At 38.6% G+C, this 19,393-nt stretch overlaps 3 protein-coding genes across 17 annotated transcripts; 2 read left to right on the top strand and 1 right to left on the bottom strand.

Annotated features, from left to right (window-relative positions):
• The first annotated feature begins 227 nt into the window (after positions 1-227).
• LOC101172280 (RING finger protein 11) lies at positions 228-3,013 on the top strand. The gene is made up of 3 exons (XM_004079387.3): positions 228-851; positions 1,065-1,234; positions 1,670-3,013. The coding sequence occupies exons 1-3, from the start codon at positions 729-731 to the stop codon at positions 1,839-1,841; spliced, it is 465 nt and encodes a 154-aa protein (XP_004079435.1). The 5' UTR covers positions 228-728; the 3' UTR covers positions 1,842-3,013.
• A 1,428-nt stretch (positions 3,014-4,441) lies between these two features.
• rpe65 (RPE65, retinoid isomerohydrolase) lies at positions 4,442-8,004 on the bottom strand. The gene is made up of 14 exons (XM_004079386.3): positions 7,834-8,004; positions 7,514-7,596; positions 7,251-7,401; positions 6,963-7,070; positions 6,717-6,858; positions 6,494-6,641; positions 5,986-6,067; positions 5,762-5,894; positions 5,539-5,678; positions 5,328-5,457; positions 5,141-5,255; positions 4,959-5,053; positions 4,768-4,879; positions 4,442-4,689 (listed from the first exon to the last, which is right to left on the bottom strand). The coding sequence occupies exons 1-14, from the start codon at positions 7,842-7,844 to the stop codon at positions 4,544-4,546; spliced, it is 1,596 nt and encodes a 531-aa protein (XP_004079434.1). The 5' UTR covers positions 7,845-8,004; the 3' UTR covers positions 4,442-4,543.
• Positions 8,005-10,041: 2,037 nt separating this feature from the next.
• LOC101171612 (serine/arginine-rich splicing factor 11) lies at positions 10,042-19,163 on the top strand. 15 transcript variants are annotated; one of them, XM_011486964.3, is made up of 13 exons: positions 10,042-10,364; positions 10,935-11,068; positions 13,530-13,645; positions 14,017-14,097; positions 14,177-14,214; positions 14,294-14,427; positions 15,147-15,225; positions 15,300-15,425; positions 15,501-15,590; positions 16,505-16,588; positions 16,671-16,827; positions 18,592-18,623; positions 18,695-19,163. In XM_011486964.3, the coding sequence occupies exons 1-13, from the start codon at positions 10,243-10,245 to the stop codon at positions 18,699-18,701; spliced, it is 1,200 nt and encodes a 399-aa protein (XP_011485266.3). In that variant the 5' UTR covers positions 10,042-10,242; the 3' UTR covers positions 18,702-19,163. The 15 variants fall into 15 exon arrangements, with proteins under 15 accessions (XP_011485266.3, XP_020566799.2, XP_020566800.2 ...); XM_020711140.2 differs by having other exon boundaries at positions 18,692-19,163; XM_020711141.2 differs by having other exon boundaries at positions 15,498-15,590.
• Positions 19,164-19,393: the final 230 nt, after the last annotated feature.

The raw sequence follows: 19,393 nt of genomic DNA, 5'->3' as shown, positions 1-19,393 counted from the left end.
AAAACATCAAAAATAAATCAATGCTATTAGATAGATAGATAGATAGATAGATAGATAGATAGATAGATAGATAGATAGATAGATAGATAGATAGATAGATAGATAGATAGATAGATAGATAGATAGATAGATAGATAGATAGATAGATAGATAGATGAACCCTCAAATCGACTGTTCCACTTCTTGCCAGTAGGTGGTGCTGTCGTGCCGCCATGCCTGTAAATAAATCCCAGTACCGAGCACGCGAAGAAGAAGGAGGAGCTAGCTAGGAGGCAAATTGTTTGTTACTCACGAAGTTCAAGTTCTCAAGTGTTTGTAGGATTTTTCAGCCAGACAGTTCACTTTAAATTTCTGACAGACAGTTTACGCACATAGCTTGTATAAAATTTGAACCTTTCAAATGAACGTGTTTTATATATCGAAGAAGTCGCCCAACTGTTTATCAAAACAAAGTAGTTAGCCAGGGTGCTAACAGATGTTAGCAAGGGGAGTTCTTTGTTTTATTTTTTAGGTGGAGGGCCGCGAGACCATGACGCAAAGTTAGTGTAGACACTCGTGAGCATTTATGATGTCTTTCCGATTTTAAACGAACGGTGTCAGTTCCGTATTTTAGTGACAAAGTTAAGTAGGGACGGTCGGTTGACTAAATTTAGCAAACGAGAGCAACTTTAGCTGCAGTTTTGGTCTGCTTTGCTACATCGGTCAGGACGAGACTGGAGGTGAAGACAATGGGCAACTGTCTGAAGTCTCACACCTCGGATGATATTTCTCTGCTGCACGATTCCCAGTCCGACCGGGCGAGTTTCGGTGACGGAGTGGATCCGGACCTGGAGCCCCCTCCACCTTACCAGGTGAAACAATTAAGAGTCGTGACAATTTTCAATAGAAAAGTTTGTGTGCAATAGACTCTTCAGACCTGCCATTTTTCGTTGTGCTTAAACGTATATTTCCTGTTTCAACGTAAAGACGTCGTCACAGCTGAAGATGTTATTTCCTGGTAGTGGATGGATTTAGACTGGATTCTGTTGACAGAGTTACTCAGAAGTTGTTTTGTTTCCTTGTAGGAGCAGGCGCACATGCCTACATACCACCCTACGCCCAGTCAAGCTCGTCTGGCGACCCAGCTCACAGAGGAGGAGCAGATCCGCATAGCTCAGCGCATCGGCCTCATCCAGCACCTCCCTAAGGGGGTTTATGATGGAGGGCAAGACGGCTCTGAGAAGAAAATAAGAGAGTAAGCAAACCGATTAATGCATGAATGTTACACTGGTCAAAGCGCACCTGCTGTGTGAAAATGTCATTGTGGCAGTGACAATATGCATCTACAGTTCATATGGATTATATCTAAGATATCGGGTAGAAAATCTTTTGTAGTTTAGTAAATTCTGTTGATGAAAACAAGTTTTTAACAGATACTCGGTTTTTAAATGACTAAAGTTATTTTATGGCTTAAGGGAGAAAGAATTATATTAATTGACTTAATTAACCATAAAGTCTAAATATTTTTTGTATATCTGATGGAGCAGTGTTTTAAAATACTTCATAGAAAATTCTGACTGAATCGTTTCAAATCTGTGTTGTTTGGTTTAGTTTCACACAGAAAACTTTAGTAGAATTTCTGCACAGTTTGCAAACTTGCAACATGATGGTCTTCAAATTCTCCTTTCAGATGCGTGATTTGTATGCTGGACTTTGTTTACGGGGACCCCATCAGATTCCTGCCGTGTATGCACATCTACCACATGGACTGTATAGACGACTGGCTGATGAGGTCCTTTACTTGCCCCTCCTGCATGGAGCCCGTGGATGCTGCCCTTCTTTCCACCTATGAGACCAACTGATTGATACCCCCCCCCCCCCCCCCAGTTCCACATAACTTGGATCAAACAATCACCCAAGCTGAAGAAGAATTGGGGGAGGAGAGCGGAAAAATGTCTTTCAGTTTGAATATTTCAAAGCTCAATCACTCATTCTTTGTTTTTTCTTTAATCGGGCTTTTCTTAAAAAAACACGGACAGATGTGCACGATTGCGTGTTTGTCGTGCTGAGTTGGTGTGACCAGAACCTGTGAGCATGTTGGATTTGTCTGAACGGGTTGCGTTTCCGCTTGAGCTGGTTCTCAGTGGGATTTCTCCAAAGCTTAATTCCACCTGATCGTGAAAACAGACTTAAGCAGGCCATTAGTTTAACATGTCGAAACGGCCATACCTGAAAGGGATCCATAGGATTTTGATTCAATTTTACTACGTACGCATTTAGCACAGCTTTTGAAACATTGATCCGCTAATCATGCCTCGACTTCAAAATAGCCCTATTCATTAGTAGGAATGCAAGGCTCGTGGTTCGAATCCTTTGAGCTTTTCTGTTCATTTGAGCAGGATTACGCAAATATTACAGTCTACATAATTTGCCTATAGCGTGTAATTATGTAGCATCATGGCTGTCACAGCAACGATGTATTCAGCCCGGTTTTTTTTGTGTTTTTTTTAGTAGAAGGGAAAAAGTTACATAACTGTTTCATGTAGATGATCTGATAAAGGGCTCATTTGTGCATGGGCAGGTTGGTCCGTCAGACATTAAACATGCTTGCACAACTCTTCTACAGATACAATTGCACTTTACTTAGAGGACATTATGTAAAGCACTATATTAATATATATATATTTACCCTATAACCTTGCACTATAAAGATTTAATTCGTTTTTTTTTCTCCTGAGATGCAAACGTTACTTTGTTGTTGGAGTGTTTTCCAAACCCGTAGTCACTGATCACTTTGCAGTTGGCTTGATGATGCGTTATCTAAAGTTTGTGATCCTGTGTGTGTGACATTTGTTTTGAATGTTTGATTTTTAGATTCTTCCAGGTGAAGGGAAAGAGGCTTGCTCAGCATTATGCCTGAGCGCTTTGATGCCAGGAGGTCTCTGAAGCAAATATATTAAAAGTGTCTCTTCAGTGGAATAGGAAGTACAAAAATGTAGCAGCACACAAACAGGCGCCTGTTTGACAAGAAAAATGTTACATTTTTCCTTTCGATGACATTTATTCTGTTTTTGCCATCCTGGTTTTAAATTTGAACATAGAAATGTTCTTTTTTTTTCTTTAATAGACATTATTGAACTGTAACGTTAGTTGCAACTATTCCCTTTTTGTGTTTTTTGTTGTGATTTTTTTGTGTTATTGGTTACGTTTGTGTTCATTTCTTTGGTTTGTAACTGGATTTCTAAAACACTGGTTTTGCGCTGTGAAAACCTCTGTTCCAGTTATGCAAGATTTTCCTGATGATGTAATAGTAAAAATAACTTTTTTTTTCTTTTCTTTTTTTTTTGCTGTGCTTTCCCAGTTTGCGTTTCTCCTAAACATTTTCTTGTGTGTGGGTTGTTTTTTTTTTTTTTGGAAGGCTAAACCATCATATAAACAATAAAACATGAAATAAGAAAAGTTGTGGTTTTATTTCATGCATAGTTACAGAATCATACCAATATTTCAATAGTTGATTTATGGACACAACTTAAATATTTCAATGTTGAAGTCCTGGAATTGTGAAAAAATGTAACTGCAGGTCCAAAGTTGTATATTTTACACATGCAGCCAGTGAGCCATTGGCTTTTTTTAGTTTGTTTGCTGTCGGAAGAAAAAAAAGTTTAGTGTTAAAATATTTGAAATGGTACAAAAAAGTGTGTAATTTTTATACCATTAAAAGAGTTTGAAAGTATACCATTAGACATATCACTTTTAAAAAGTATTGTTGCATTAATTTAATCCTTTTGAGAGCTATAAGTATTGCGAAAGTATAATTGGAAAAATGCAAATTGAGATTTTATCAAAGCATTTAGTAAAAAAAAAAAATGTTACTCACTGATGAAAAAATGTCTGAGATTCACTTTAGTTTTTCCGAAATCCTAATAGGTAATTTCTTGGCGTGTGTATGTAAAGGTCGTGACCCCTCCTGATTGTCTTTATAACCAACCAATAATCCTGCATTGTCAGCAATTATCTATTCTTTCTGAAAATGGATGGTTCAGTTATGAATCCAAGGCTGAACATTTCTGTGCTGCCTGAAGGTCAACCTCAAAACATGGAAAGAAATGGACAGCAAACAAAGTTTCACAGTTTCCCACACAATCCAAGAATTCAGAAGAGAGCCGTCAAAGATTTACAAGACTTTGGCTGAAAATGGCTTCATTTTTACTGAGTTTTTCGTCTCTACAGGCTGAAGGTGATTATTAACAGCCTGACTGCATCTAATCCCTCTCGTTCATCATAATCAGCATTCCGGTTCTGCTCAATGTGACCTCTTTTTTCATTTTATTTAAAATATAGTATATAATATTGTTTTAGCTGGAACACTAGAACCGACAAAAAAGTGAAAACTCTTATCTTGCTGCCAAAAAAAAAAACAGTAGCCAATACAAACCAGAGGAAGTAAGAAAACATGCAAAGCTTTTCTCTCTAGAATATTTTTATTTTCCAGCACTGGGATATTTTATCATCTTTTTTTTTTGTTCCAACACTCTTTTGCATTGTACAGGACAGAAACGGATCATCAGGGTTTGTACATCCCATGGAAGGTGACAGGAATGGAATAATCCACTTCTGCTCTGGCGACCTCCGACAGATCCTTGGCGTTGAGGATGAGGAGGTAGGCGGGCTTCTGGGCTCCGGGAGCTGCCACTATAGTAAGCAGAATTCCTGTGAAAACAACAACAAATCATCTCCCAGATTGAACAGGTACAGTCAGAGAAACCGTCATAGGGTCTGATAAATTACCGTCGTCCTCATCCACCCCATCAGGATTCTGCACAAACAGAGGCTCGGAGGGATAAGAGTCAGGCTCCTGCCACACCCACGTCTCTTTGGTCTTCACATTCAGCTTGCAGATCTGCAATTGGATTTAACAATAAGTATTAAAAAAGGTTTTTAGTTTTTCCAAAGTGAAATTCTGGTAGTTGCTCTCTTACCCTGTCTGGTATAAAATGGTTCAGACCCAGAGCATAGGCATAGGTGTAGTTCCTTCCTCCGTGTCTTTTGTAGTCGATCTGAGGAAACTCGAAAGCTGCAAAACAAAAAAAGTTTCAAAAATTGAAACAAATGGATGGAGAGACTCGACTCCAGCAAAAACAGTGAGTGTTTGGTTGGGCACCTTGCCGAGGTCCAGAAAACAGCACCTCAGGCTCCAACCACACCATCCCGTCAGAGTGCATCGTTGCAGTGGCCGTGGTGTACGGCAGACTGACCAGATTTTTTCCCTGCTCCTCCTAAAGTCAAGTGTCAAACATCAAATTCAAGATCCACAAAAGGAAAGGATGAAGGATGATCAGATTTCTTACCTTGTGGACGTCCAGGGGAATGACATATCTGCGCACCTCTGGCTGGGGGGCCATCATGGCGGCCTTCTTCACCTCATCCCAGTTAGCTCTCAGGTTGGCCAGCCAGAGGTAGTTGTAGACAAACTCAAAGCTGCAGGACAGGAGGGAAGATTTGATTTGAAAGTCTACATTTCAAAAATACAAAGACCTAATGCAGGAACAATTTGTTTACCCTTTCCAGGCACACAGGTCCACAACCAGAAATCCATCGTCCTCGTAGGTGTTGATGTGGTGAAACATTCCTATTGCTGCTCCTTTGAACTTCAGATCAATGTACTCACCAGGGGATTTCTTGGCAATGTGGAAATTGGTCTGTGTGAGGTGCAAAAAAAAAAAGGGTGTCATGAAACTCAGAGTAAAGAGCTAATTACAGCGTCCATGAAAGGGACTCTTACTCCCTGGGCCTCATTGGACTCAAAGCAGTCCATGTAGTTGGAGCCTCGGATGCTCCAGGCACTCAGAAACTTTAGCAGGTTGATTTTCACCGGAGTTTCCACAAAGACAAAATAGTTCTCCGACATACCAAAACTAAGAATGGGGAAAAGATGGGGTAAGTTTTTTCTTTCTTTCTTTCTTTTTCATTGTTTATATGCTACAAACAACCACATAAATAACCCACCTGTGCACATATGACGGCTTGAACCTCTCAGCACTAGGGAACTGCACCACCACCTTAGATTTCTCAATGGGATCAGACTTATCTAAAAAAAATAAAAATAAAAATAACATTAAAAAACTTATTTGTTTACCTTGTAATCCCTGAACTTTACTTTTTAGTTTGTCTTAAACTAGCTTGCAGTTTTTTTTATTTTTACTAGATAAGAAACATTGATGCTTGCTCCACACATTTTAACATTTTTAATGTTAATATTTTACAATTGAGCCTTTGTTTATCTTGTTTGCATCATTATATCTTCAATCAATGTGGATATTGAGCTGATTTGAAATTTTATATATATAGTTGTTTTTTTTTTGCAAACAACTCAAGTAAATTAATAGGAAAAAATGTTGCATTAAATCAAGTTCCGTTGTAAAAAGGTTAAATTGCATGAACTTTATTTGAAGTTTATTTCGGTCAGAGAAGTGGAAAACTGTTTCTGCCTTTCTGGTACAGGGTGGATTTGAACCTTTCTGAGTGGGAGGTATCTTGACAATGTTGTAGGCCAGTGTGGCCCCTTTTCCCATGCAGTTTCCAATGTTGTACACAGTGCCATCTGCCTCGATGTGAGGGTGAGCTGTCACCCCATTAATGTTCACATAGTTGCACATGTCAACCTGGACAGAATAGAGATAAATGTACAACATTTCAATCCAATTTCAGACTCTATCCTATTCTACTCACATGTATACCTTCTTCAGAGTCTCCAGGGTGTCTGTGTTCACTTTAGTGATGTAGTTGGTTTCTGTCACAGCATAGAAATCTTCTCCAATTGGGTAGACGTTCACCAAACAATTGTCGGTGACCTCAACTCCCTTAAAATATGAGAAAAACCTGCAAATGAACAGAGTTTCAATGAAGCAAAGCACACATGCATTGACCTACTACAGATGCTGCATCACATCCAACAGCTGGACATGTGTGTGTGTGTGTGTCACCTGGAGAAGATGTTTTTACATGGATCTGGGTATGCAAATGTCCCAAACTCAGTGATCACCACACGTTTCTCTGTGATGGCTCGCACGTATGCATCTGTCCTGATAAATCTGAAAAGAATTGACAAAATAACAACAAAACTTGATGAGTTATTCTAACAGCAACAAAGTTTCTAAAAAACAATAACGGATCAAAATATAACCAAGAGGTTGCTTGGTAGTTTTTCTGTTAGTTCATTTTGATGGCTCTGCAAGACTCTCCTAGAATAATAAAATCGTCCACACTCTTACTTGTTGAAGTAGGTGACCTGGCCATTCTTGAAGTCAAATTTATGCATGAAGGCCTGGCCATCAAAGAGGTGGTAGAAGGGCTCATCCCCAACCTCAAAAAGTCCAGGCCCCAAACGGAGAAGACTTCCTCTCAGATATGAAGGGATCCTGCCTGCGGAACAAACACCCACCACAAAAGGTCGCAATAAAAATGCAGCAACGGAAAATCTTTTCAAGCTTTGAAGCAGATTCAAAACCGGGACTCTAAGAGATTAAAAAATAACCTGTAACGGTTGTTGGCAGTGGTTCAGCAAGCTCCTCACAAGTCTCAAAAATTTTCTTGTAGCTGCCAGCTGGATGTTCAAATCTGTTGATAAAATGTAAATACGCGTTTGTCAGTCTTAGGAGACAAGTGAATTGAAAATACCCAATAATTCCCTTTTGAATCTCTGGATTTAAGTAATAGTTGTTTGGTGAAGTACATCCGAATTCGATCATTTAAAAACTTTGTTTAAAATAATAATCTAAATACGTAAAAATTGCTTCTGTAAAACCTTTAAAAGCTCTTCTTGTTAATGCAATCTTTATTTAAACGTATACTCACCTGCTGACCATGTTTTTTTGTTGTTCTGGAAGCCCCACAATCCAAACTCAGAAAGAAACTACCCAAAAGAAAACTTCTGATCTTGAAGGGATTTGGGATATTTATTCACGCGGCCCGTCGTCACACTGGCAGTGTTGCTCTGTAAATCTTTTTCACGGCCAATCATGTTCCAGAGTGAACAAAAATGCCTTTGTGCCCTTCACTGAATATCTCAGTGGCTCCCCCTCTGAAGCCGGATTTACAAAGGAGAGTATGTAATGCAGAAAACAATGCTTGGCCAAATTTTGCAACAGTGCATGTGATTTTTATTTTCTTTCCTTGTGCTAGTTGTTTAGGCTTCTGCATTGACATACGATTAGGCTGAATAACACCCTAAACTATTTCAGCACTGAATAAAACACACAAATCAATGGGTACATATGACATAAGTGCTTGTTGGAGAACGTAAAAATTGGATTAAAATTATAATCATATTCCTATTAGTTGATTTAAAACCAGATAATGTAATTTTCTTCAAACATAGTGGAATAATGTCAATGATATACTGTCAAAAACAATGAAACTGATGCTTTACAGTTCAATTGTAATATTTATAATGTATTCATCCTCCCTCATGTAGTCCTAATTTAATTAAATCTGGTTTTCTATTTCTTTTCAGCTCTAAATACCTTAGAACTCACGTGTTTCTACGTCATGATAATCCAAGTGTAAGGATTAGCCTGGAAACAGACTCGATATTGTTTTCTACTGGTAAAACAGGAGAGAATTTAACAAAAGGCAGTTTGTAATGGTGTGAAAGAAAGAAAAAGCCTTCGTGCATTTAAATGAATGCAGATGCAGGCAAAACAGTTATTTTAACAGTTTGATCATTTATTAGAGCAAGAATCAATGTCTGTCTCTGATAACATTAACTCTAGACGGAACATGGTAATAATAAAATTGTGATACTTTTTAGAAATCAAACTGGCTCCCATTAAACTCTGATAACCGTGGATGAGCAAATAAAAACTCATATGCTACAGTGTGATGCGTAAATAACAATAAAACGAGAACAAAAATTGGTAGAATGTGTGTTTGGTGGAGTAACTAAAGCTTCTTAACAATAAGTCCTATACATTTGGAAACCTAATTGCCTGAAGTGACCTCATTTAACCTGTTGCACAAACAACAGTAGCAACATTATTTTCTTATAAAACTTTTGATAACATTTGAAAAAACAAGATAACATTTACTAAAGTAATTTAAGTGTTTAGACAAAAACAGAATGGAGATTATGAACAGCATTAAAAACAAACCCATTGGTAAAGATGTTTAAAAAGTAGGATAAAAATACACTTAAAGCTACTCTAGAGCATTTCCTCAGCACACATAAATAAAAACAAGAAAAGGTTCATTATAACTGGTTTATTTCAAGCAATCAAAACTAACAAACAACAAAAAAAGACCAAGAAATATACACAGGCCAACATATATCAAACTCATGATAACTATCATAAATTGGAAAAATGGGAAAGTGTACATTAAAAAAAGTAATATGTAGAAATAAATGTACCCTTAGCAAAAAGTAGACTATTTAAGTGTAGCCTACTACAAGTTTAAGTCTATTCATTTAAAGTATTCATTTAGTGAACTTCTAATACTACATGGTCCATAGTAGGTTCACTGTACTTATACTCAGGTTTACTTGATAATACTTTTTGCTAATGTTATACATAAGCAAATACACCTCCATGTATAAATTCACTAACAAAAACTTAGTGCCTGTAAATGTTTTTATGAGTGTCCTTCTGTCTTTTTTTATTGTAAACAGTAACTTAGTGTCTCCTGTAAACTTTTTATTGTAAATACTGATGTGTGAAGATGTCAGGTGTCTAGGTAACCTATATTGCTCCGTCATTCTGTTTTTGTACTGTTGCTGTTAACTCAGGTCGTCATTGTAAATGAGAAAAATGAAAATAAAGATTTAACATTTCCACTTAAACATACATTGAATCCATAACATGTTAATAAGCTTGTTAAATGGAGTTTAATGTGTGACTTTTACTAAATAAACTTTTTATTGGGAAAAAAAGTTTGAGTTCTGTTACATTGTGTGAATTGTCAATGTTACCAAAAACAAAAGAGATATGACAGAAAAGCTGTTTTTTATTTTTATTTTTTTATTTCAGAACGCCATCACCTTGCAGTTTGCAGATGGAAGTTTGGTTGGACGCATGCGCACATTCGACGGGATTTACCCAACATGGCGGCGCAGTTCTTCTGATACGTTTCGTTGTAGTCGGTGGCTAACTCCTAACCAGCCTTAGTAGCTAAAACAGACCCCTTTAATGACGAGCGACTCCATATTTCTCGCATATATATTTCGCAGGTTACGATATTATTGCTTCATCGACGGTTTTTGTTGTGAAAATGAGTTACACAACGAAGGTGGTTCAAGTGACCAATGTGTCGCCGAGCACCACGTCGGAGCAGATGAGGACGCTGTTTGGGTTTTTGGGAACCATCGAAGAATTAAAATTATTTCCACCAGAGTGAGTTTGACCAAGTGTTTTCTAAATCTTAGCGTTCATCTCAATGCTGGGACGGACCTGTGGTTTAGTAAACAGTCCGCTTCTTTGCTGAAGGTTAGGCCATGCTAGCTAGCTAGCTAGCTAGCTAGACATGCTGTTAGCACTAGTAGCTCACGTAGCTAACCTGCTCAGAATTTTTTAAGAGTACACTTCCTGAGTAACTAGACGTGAAGAAAATGTAAAAATAATTGTATTTATTGAAAAAGAACCAACACACCCCACATTTAGAAAAATAATGTTGTTTTAACACTTAATTCATTGAGGAATCTCCAGACTTTTCTATTAAATAAAGAATATTTATTAATGTTTTCAATAGTTTTGGAATTGTATTGCATATTTTTCATGATCAAGTCCCAGATTTACCCCCCAGTTTTAGGCAAAGGGATTGTGCTTTTTGCCATATGTTTGTATGTGATTGATGTTGAATTTTTAATATGTGGGGAAAGTAAACATTTACGGTTATAATAGTTCTGGTGGTAGTTGTTCTTCATTTAAAGTGAGTAAAGTTGCAATGTTTCTCTGTCTCCACAGTGATTCTCCGATGCCGGTGACCTCCCGGGTGTGTTTTGTGAAGTTCCAGGAGCCGGAGTCGGTGGGGGTGTCTCAACATCTGACTAACACTGTGTTTGTGGACCGAGCCTTGATAGTGGTCCCGTTTGCAGAAGGTTTGTTTCATATTCTTATGCATTGTTCTTTTCATGATTGAATGGCACATGTTCCATGTTAACCACATAGTAATGTCTCATGAAACTGTTAGTTATCCTAAAAAATGCAAAGCATACTTTAAAAAAAAACAAACTGTGGTAGATAACCGTTATTTTGTTTTTTAGTAATTTGCTTCACCATAACAATGCTTTTTTTATGCCAATATGGAGGCTAACAATGGGTGAAATGCACAGTTTACCAAAAGGCACTTAATGCATGAGAAGCGTAACGTTCCAACAGCGGATGCTGCAGACACTTCAGTGTTCAGAGGAAAAAAGGAGAGAGAAAAAAAACACATCAATGTTGCATATTATTTTCTCCCCCCTCATTGGACTACCCACTGTTAAACCTTTCTCTGTTATTTGTGTGTATGTGTGTACGTGTGTGTGTGATTTTTGTAGTGAAGAAGGGAAAAGCAGCCCCCTCGTTGATGGGTGAAAGTGGTCCTCTGCCCGCCAACAGGGAATTGTATACATTTTCATGAGCCAACAAGCATTCAAGCCCCCCACTCTTCTCTTTTGTCCAATATTCTCTCTCTGCCTGATCTTTTCTCTTTCTCTCGTCAATTTTCACGTGGATAGTATATTCTAAAAAAAAAAAGAAAAAGGTTAAATATAAAAGAATATTTCCTGAACTTTAAGTCAAAATGTGAGCAATGCTCGGGCATCTTTTATTTAAGGACCCACTCCGATCATCTCTTGATCAATTTTCAAAGCGTTCCCACTGGTCTCATGCCGATATCAAACGTGTCGTTTTCTAGGACATCGTTTCTGCAGAGCGGCAGGAGTTCATTAAAGATTTGCCTTTGAGTTGTGGATGGGATCGTTGCCTTGTGTCTCGCCCAGTGTACATCACAAATGTTTTTTTTTTTACATTTATATTTTTTTTATCTGCTCCTGATTCACAATTTGATAGAGAAATACGATTTTGGGCTGACGTTTCTTAATGAATGCCATAAGAAAAACACAATTTCCATCAGAGTGGGTCTTTAAACTTTAAGGATTGTTGCTTTTGAAGTTTATTCTTTTTTTGTCATGTTCATAAAAACAACTAGATATTCCAGTTTTTTTCTTTTTAAATGACAATTTAAAAATGATTATAATTCAGTTTCTTTTTTGTCCACTGTATAATCTTCATACAACTAGATGTGTAACCTACAACTGCAAACAGGACCGTTCAGGTGTGCTGTTTCTTTATTCTGATCAAACCGAGGCATTTCAGGAAGCTACCGATGCTTTTCAGATAAAATGTGTAACACGATTTTCTATTTTCACTCTCTTTTAAGGATACGGATTAAATTTTAAAACGCAATTTCAGTGTTGTGATCAAATGCTGTTCTTCATTCTATTTTCATTTTGGTTTGAACCTGACGTTTTGTCTATTGGATGGGTAATATCATAAATACACAGATTATACCTCATCTTGTCATACATTGTTTAAAGTAGCCAGCCGACATGACGATGTTGGTAACTATTCTCTTTAACAGTGGTCTTCTTTTGTTGTTGTGTTTTACAGTTCTTTTTCCTGGCTCAGCCAGTCCTGTATACCAGGCCCTGCTGAAAATACCATCCATCAGTTTTGTGTCCTGCAGCAATTTCTCTCTCCAGTGGGCTCTTGTTTTTAAATGTTTTCCCTGTTGTGTCCCTTCTTTTTTTTGTAGGTCTTCTTATTTTGTGTTTTTGTTGCACTGGGTATTAAATGAGAGTGAGATAATTATGAGGTGCCATAAAAAAAAAACTAAAAAAAACAGAGGTATTTGTGTTTTAGTCACAGATTTGTATGTTTTTATAATTGTTCATTTAAACTGGTTGCAAAACTAAAAGAACACGCCATTCTCTGGCCAGTCTTACTGGTGCAGTGTGAGGTAAGGATGTAAAGATGTTGCTATGCAGCAGGCACACTTCCTGCCCTGCCTTTTTATGACTGTGTTCACACGATCCACTTGAACCCTTTTGAAATGTGTTTTTGGTAAGTAGACACTGATGGCTTGTTTGGTTTTCCTGCCAAATCCCTAAAATTCTCTGTGTTGTTTGTATCTCGATTTTTCTCTGTGTGCTTTTAGTAGCGAAGCCGCCAGCGTGAGTCGCTTGTTTCAGTAAGCATCTAAATGAAAATTGAGGGCTCACCCAACTGGAGAAGCAGCTGTGCTTGCTAACGTTTGGTTCATGACTTTAAAAACACATTCAGGTGATACATTTTTGGCAGTGTTCATTGGAGTAGTGTGATTTATTCCAACTTTAGCTGTTATCACTGCAGAGATTATTTTGAATTAAGGGAACTCATCTGTAAGGTGATGAACCTAATTTGAAGAATTACAGTGAGAAGATTTTTTTTTTTATTTTTTTGTCTTTTCCAGAGCATCTTGTATGTATGTCGCGTCTAGACATTGGCTCCTAACGCTTCCTTTGTATTTTCCTGTAGGATCAATCCCAGATGAGGCTAAAGCTTTGTCCTTGTTGGCTCCAGCAAATGCTGTTGCAGGAATTCTGCCAGGAGGTGGCCTCCTTCCAACGCCAAACCCCCTGACTAATCCAGCTGTAAGACCAAAACTCACCGCTGCTTTATTACTCTGACACAGAAATAGGACATTCCCAGGAGCAGAAGTTTAAAACTCCCAGGAGTTGATCATTTCTTCATTCCACTGATCTAGACTTTCATGAAATATTTCAGTGATTTGAGGGTTTCTAAACGTTTGCAGGGCAGTTTTAAAGGGTATAAACATTGGTTATATTGTCCAACTTGAATGGACTTAGCTAAAAATAAAACTAGTAAAATAATTTTACATTAAATTTGACTTAATGGATCCAATTTTGTCTTACATAACGCTAATTACTTTCCAAGTTTGTTACGACAGTTTTCTTAACTTCAGAAGAGACGGTTTCTAACCAAATGTATGTCTTCACTTCAGCTCGGAGCAAACCCCTTTGGTGGTCCAAACATAGATCCACTGGCAGCTTTTGGATTCCCGGGACCCAACATGAATCCTCAGGTGTGACGAAAAAACTCTTTTATTTATTGACTGCATAGCAGTCTGCAGGCTTTTATTTAGCTGAATTCCTTCCTTTCAGGCTGCTGATCAGCTGTTAAAGATGATGACTGATCCAAAGTAAGTCCATGCAGAGACGAATTACCATCCAGAGGTTATGAGGTGTTATGACAATAAAATAATTATATATGTTTTTCAGACTGAACCCCTTGGCTGCTGGTTTGAACCTGAGCGCCAGCCTGAAGGCTGACGCCTCCAATAAAGAGATCGAGGAGGCCATGAAGAGAGTCCGAGAGGCCCAGTCACTCATTTCTGCTGCCATTGAACCTGGGCGTAAGTGCATCTATAGAGATGTAGTCCAGTTCTTTAGTTACAATGCAAAGCAAAGTTTTATTTAAAAAAATGTTTTTTATTTTGTTAATCAACTTAAATATAACGTTTAAGCTTTGAATCCTGTAAAAAAGAAGTCATACACCAAAAGAGATTTAATTTTCTGCTTGTATTTGAACTTCCTACTCAGAATGGATTAATACTTTCTAAAAGTTGTATTTTTTTACACACTTAAAAGAACATTTAGGTCTGAAAACATGTTACAAATGTACTGAATTAGGGCTGCAGCATATGAGGAAATCTCTCGATTTGAGATATTAGAGATCAATATTGCTATGACGATATAACTTGCAATGCATGAACAAATAGCAAAAAAACATGCAATGGTTTAATTAAAAATATAGTCAACATAACTTATATTATATTCCAAATGACCCTAGTCTACATAGAGCATCTAAAACAAAAAGGCTCCATCTGATTGGTCAACAACATAAAGGGGTCTATCTGATTGGTCAAATGCATAAAGGTATTTATTTGATTCGTTAAATCATTCAAGCTGCCATAAGATTGTTTTAGCAAATTTAAGGTTACCATTTATCGCAATTTTTGCCGTCTTTTGCGATCTGCGTTTTGCCCAGATTGATGTCGTTGTAACGATACATTTGCGATTTATTGTGCAGGCTTATGCTGAACCTTTATTAAGCTCTGTCTTTTCCTTTCAGACAAAGAGAGCAAAAAGAAGCATTCTCGCTCCAGGTCCAGATCCAGGCGAAGAAGGTCAAGATCGCGTTCAAGACACAGGTAAACAGAACCGCCTGGACCACATTTCCATTCGGCATGTTCCGTTTCCCAATGGGTTTTCAATGTGAACCCAGTCGCAGGCGAACCCGGAGCAGGTCCAGGCGCAGATCCAACTCCAGAAGCAGGAGGCGCTCCAAAAGCCCACGCAAGAGGGGCACCCACTCCAGGGACAGAGGCAGGAGATCTCGAAGCAGAACCAGGTGGGTCGTTTGTGCGGCAGCTTTTCTCTTTGTTTTGTTTTCAATCTGATTCCTTACGTTCACATTTTTCAGCAGAGATAGAAAGAAAGAAGAGGTGGTGAGGAGAAGATCCAAGACTCCACCAAAAAGCTACAGCACAGCTCGGAGGTCACGCAGTGCGAGCCGGTGAGTGCAGCTTATGTCACGTCAACAAAAGGTTTGATGATGTGAGTGTGGACTCTGAGGATGGATGTTTTTTCCCCTCATTGTTGTCTGGATGCATTTTTACTTAATTTATCTGTAATTCTAAGTTTCCAAAGAGATCTATATATTCAAAAAGAATCCTGAAAGTGTTATTTCAAAATGTAGAGGTGTTTTAACAATCGCTCATAAATTGAAGACCCACTCCAATGGAAATTGGTGTTTTTTTGTGTTTTTAACGTGTTCTTGTGGCATTTTTCTGGTAGGGTAGGACATATGTAAAGAAAATTGAGCTCAAAATTGCATTTCTGAGTGTTTCCTTATTCAAATTGTTATTTATTCAAAATTCACTTTGAAGTTACGTCGTAGAGAATACTTTGGGTCCACGTACGTCTTTGTTTTCCTCGTCTGAGCTGGAATCTGGATCAAAACTGTATGGCTGGATGTCTCCAATATTGCTCGCTGATTTTATTGCACCAGTAATGTTAGGTTGGTTTTGAGGGGCTGTAAGCAAGCAGGATTACATTTAAACTGAGAGGCTCTCCGTAACAGGAAGGAGAACTGGGGGAGAGGGTTGCTTCGGGGCAATAGTCTCACCCACAATCCAGAGGGGAATTTCTAATGAACTAATGCCGCACTGCAGAACTATGTCCTAGAAAACGACAGGATTTTTGATTTTGGCTAAAAACAGCATAATCATAACAAAAAGACCACTGGGAACGCTTTGAAAATGAATAAAATGATGATTGGAGTGGGTCTGTAACTGTGACAAATGTCTACGGCGGAGCTAAAATTCCAGTGGTAGCGGATTCAAATCCCGGCATGTTTTACTTTTGGTGCTGAGTAAACAAACTTGACTCCGCATCCACTTCAGAGAAACCTAATTGTATGCTAAACAGGAGACACAGGAAAAGCCGCAGCATCAGCCGATCTCCTAAGAAATCCCCAAAACGCAGAGTCTCTCCGTCTCCATCTCCTCGAAGGTCAGTGTATCATTTCTAACACCTGCGATCAGAAACAACCAACTTTCTGTCTGGAGTCACGTTTGTCTCCTTTTCCCCGCAGACATAAAAAGGAAAAGAAAAGGGACAAAGAGAGAGACCGCAGGAGTGATAAAGAGCGCGTCCGTGAAGAACGAGAGCGCTCCACCAGCAAGAAGAAGAAGAGTAAAGACAAAGAGCGCGAGCGTGAGCGGAAATCAGACGGAGAGAAAGATGTCAAGGTTGGTTGTCTTCAGGCTGCAAAGCTGGTAACAGGGTTCGTACACTATTTGGTAGCAATGGGTTTCCAAAAACAAAGACATTTCAGTCAGACTGTTGTAGTCGGTGCCGCTAAATCAAACAAAGACGTCTGCCGTTAAAGTTGCAGCCGCCGTATCGACGGCCGTTTCTGTTGGTGTGGAGGAAACTGCAGTAACGTGTGGAAAGCGAACTGCATTCCATTAAAATCAAACAAGCACAGGTGATCTTTGTTCTAATTGTTTACAGGATTTTCATTTTAATATTTAAGAACTCTGATTCTTGAGTCGGGACAAAAGACCCAATCAAAAAAATGTTTAGATTTTTCATGAAATTTATAGTTTTATACATTTTTAACCCTCAATATGAAATAAATGTTAAAGACTTGTTTTTCAATGCTGGTGACTATTGTGACCTTATGTCGAGGGAAAAATGAGAGGGCGCCTAACCTCTAGTCATACATTTGAGCAAATGTATCTTATTATCTCGGCTAAAATGTAACACCAGTTTTCACAATTCCTTTAGATGTAACTTAGTGGGTTACATGAATGATTTGTGTCCATATGTTGATGTGATCGTCACCATGTCTGTTCTGCCTGCTGACTTCATCCACAAACGTTACAGAGAAAAACGTTGGACGTAGTTCTGTTCACCACCACCACGAACTCTTTGTTTTTGTCTGAGGCGATGCAGGAAACGATGTTTCTCAGTACCTCGCCATAAATAATCTCAGAAGCATTGCAAGAACTCATTACAGTAATGTTTAAACAAACTCCACATAAATCGCTAACTTCATTTCTCTTTCTCTTAGGGTGACCAAGCATGTTCACTGTTGTAGTCCTAAAAACTATTAAAGCGAATTCTGAAATAAATTAAAGCACAAATCTGAAGGAATTATAGTAAAGTTGACCACGTCCACAACGTGAGCGTCCAGCAGGTCAACCACAACTGCTGCGTTGTGCCCGATATTGTCGTCAGGATTTAATCACAAACAAAATAAACAAACAGTTCTTACCGATTAATAAACGTTTTGCTCTGTAATGTAGATAAAGTGAGAAGAACAAAACGAGCACATAGACTAAAGTGATCTCGTCTTTGACACGGACACTTTGAGGCTTTTCAACTTTAAATTGCAGCTCATCTTGTAGTTTTCACAAGCAAATTAGCTTACAGACTGTTTGGCATTTTTAAAAACATCAAAAAGATTTGAATAAAGATCACCCGTCCTTTTATTTTTTCATTGAATGCAATATACTTCCACAAAACCGCCATCTTTACCTGTTTTCAGAAGTTCTCTGACCGACTGACTTCTGCAGCGTTCGGCAGCTGCGGCTGTTTCTCAGCAGCTCCGCTTCTCTCATGCTGCTGATGTCAAGAACTTAGAGCAAAGTCTGCAAATATTCGTTTTAGGGCCACTTGAAAAGCCGCTCGTTAAAGCTAGTTCCCGGCATTTCACGATGGCATTTGAGAGCGCCATGCGCTGAACTGACGACTCAAACTGCTTTACGGCAGGGTGAGGTTCAACTTCTGCCACAATTTTAATTCTAATGTCACGCTAAACTATTGTATTTTTTGCAGCCGAAATATTCAAACGTTTTCCCAAAACGTTCCTTTTTCACAAACCTCGCTCAAGAAATTGCATTTTCAGTTTCCAAACCTTTCCCAGGTATTTCATGACCGTACGAACCCTGTGGTTAGGTGGTCCAGACTGTGGTTCCCGGATGTCACATGGCTGCTTGTTTCCACAGATCACCAGAGATTATGACGAGGAAGAACAAGGGTATGACAGTGAGAAGGAGAGGGCGGACAGAAAAGGCTCAGATGACTCTGGTTTGTCTCCTCATTCAGCAGATGGTAACAGCACAGGGCGTCACGTGAAGCAGGCCAAAGTTAACGGCGCCGACGACCACCACGAAGAAGACATGGATGTCAGTGACTGACGTGCTGCATCCCACACGCTCCCTCCATTTTGACTGTACATACGCTACGTTGTTTTTTTTGTGGGGATGAACCTAAAATGTGAAGTGTTTCAAAAGTATTGTATCGTACTCTTTTGCGAACATAAAATGCAGAAACGTTCATCTAAAAACTTTTCGGTTATAGAATTTAGTTGTCCGACCAACAGATTAGCAAAGACTGGAACTAGCATTGCTTTGTACGATTGAAATGATCCCAATTTAGTCACTTCCTGTATTGTATCTTCATTTTTGTTAAGTGCTGTAACACTCAAGCCTTGTTCCCCTCCCTGAAGGAACCGTTACATCTTGCAGTGTTTTATCATAACTTTCTTTTATATAATAAAGCCTGTTTGAAGAGGTAAGACCTATTCGTCTTTTTTAATTTTAACCCTTGTGCTATCTTAGATGACCCCACCCTTTCTTTGAAGTGTTCTCCCTACCATGATAAAGGTGGAAAAAGGTGGAAAGATTTCATGTAATCCATGGATACCAGTGAAGATCACAAATCATTGAAGAAAAAAGGTTCAGAGCACTGTCTAGTGGGTCTAGATGACCCAACTCCCAATGTTAAAGTGCCTAGGATAGCACAAGG

The sequence above is a fragment of the Oryzias latipes genome, chromosome 17 (genome assembly GCF_002234675.1).
Source record: "Oryzias latipes chromosome 17, ASM223467v1".
Lineage (NCBI taxonomy): Eukaryota > Metazoa > Chordata > Actinopteri > Beloniformes > Adrianichthyidae > Oryzias > Oryzias latipes.
Note: the sequence above shows the minus strand (reverse complement) of the source record. Positions and strands in the feature narration are given on the sequence as shown.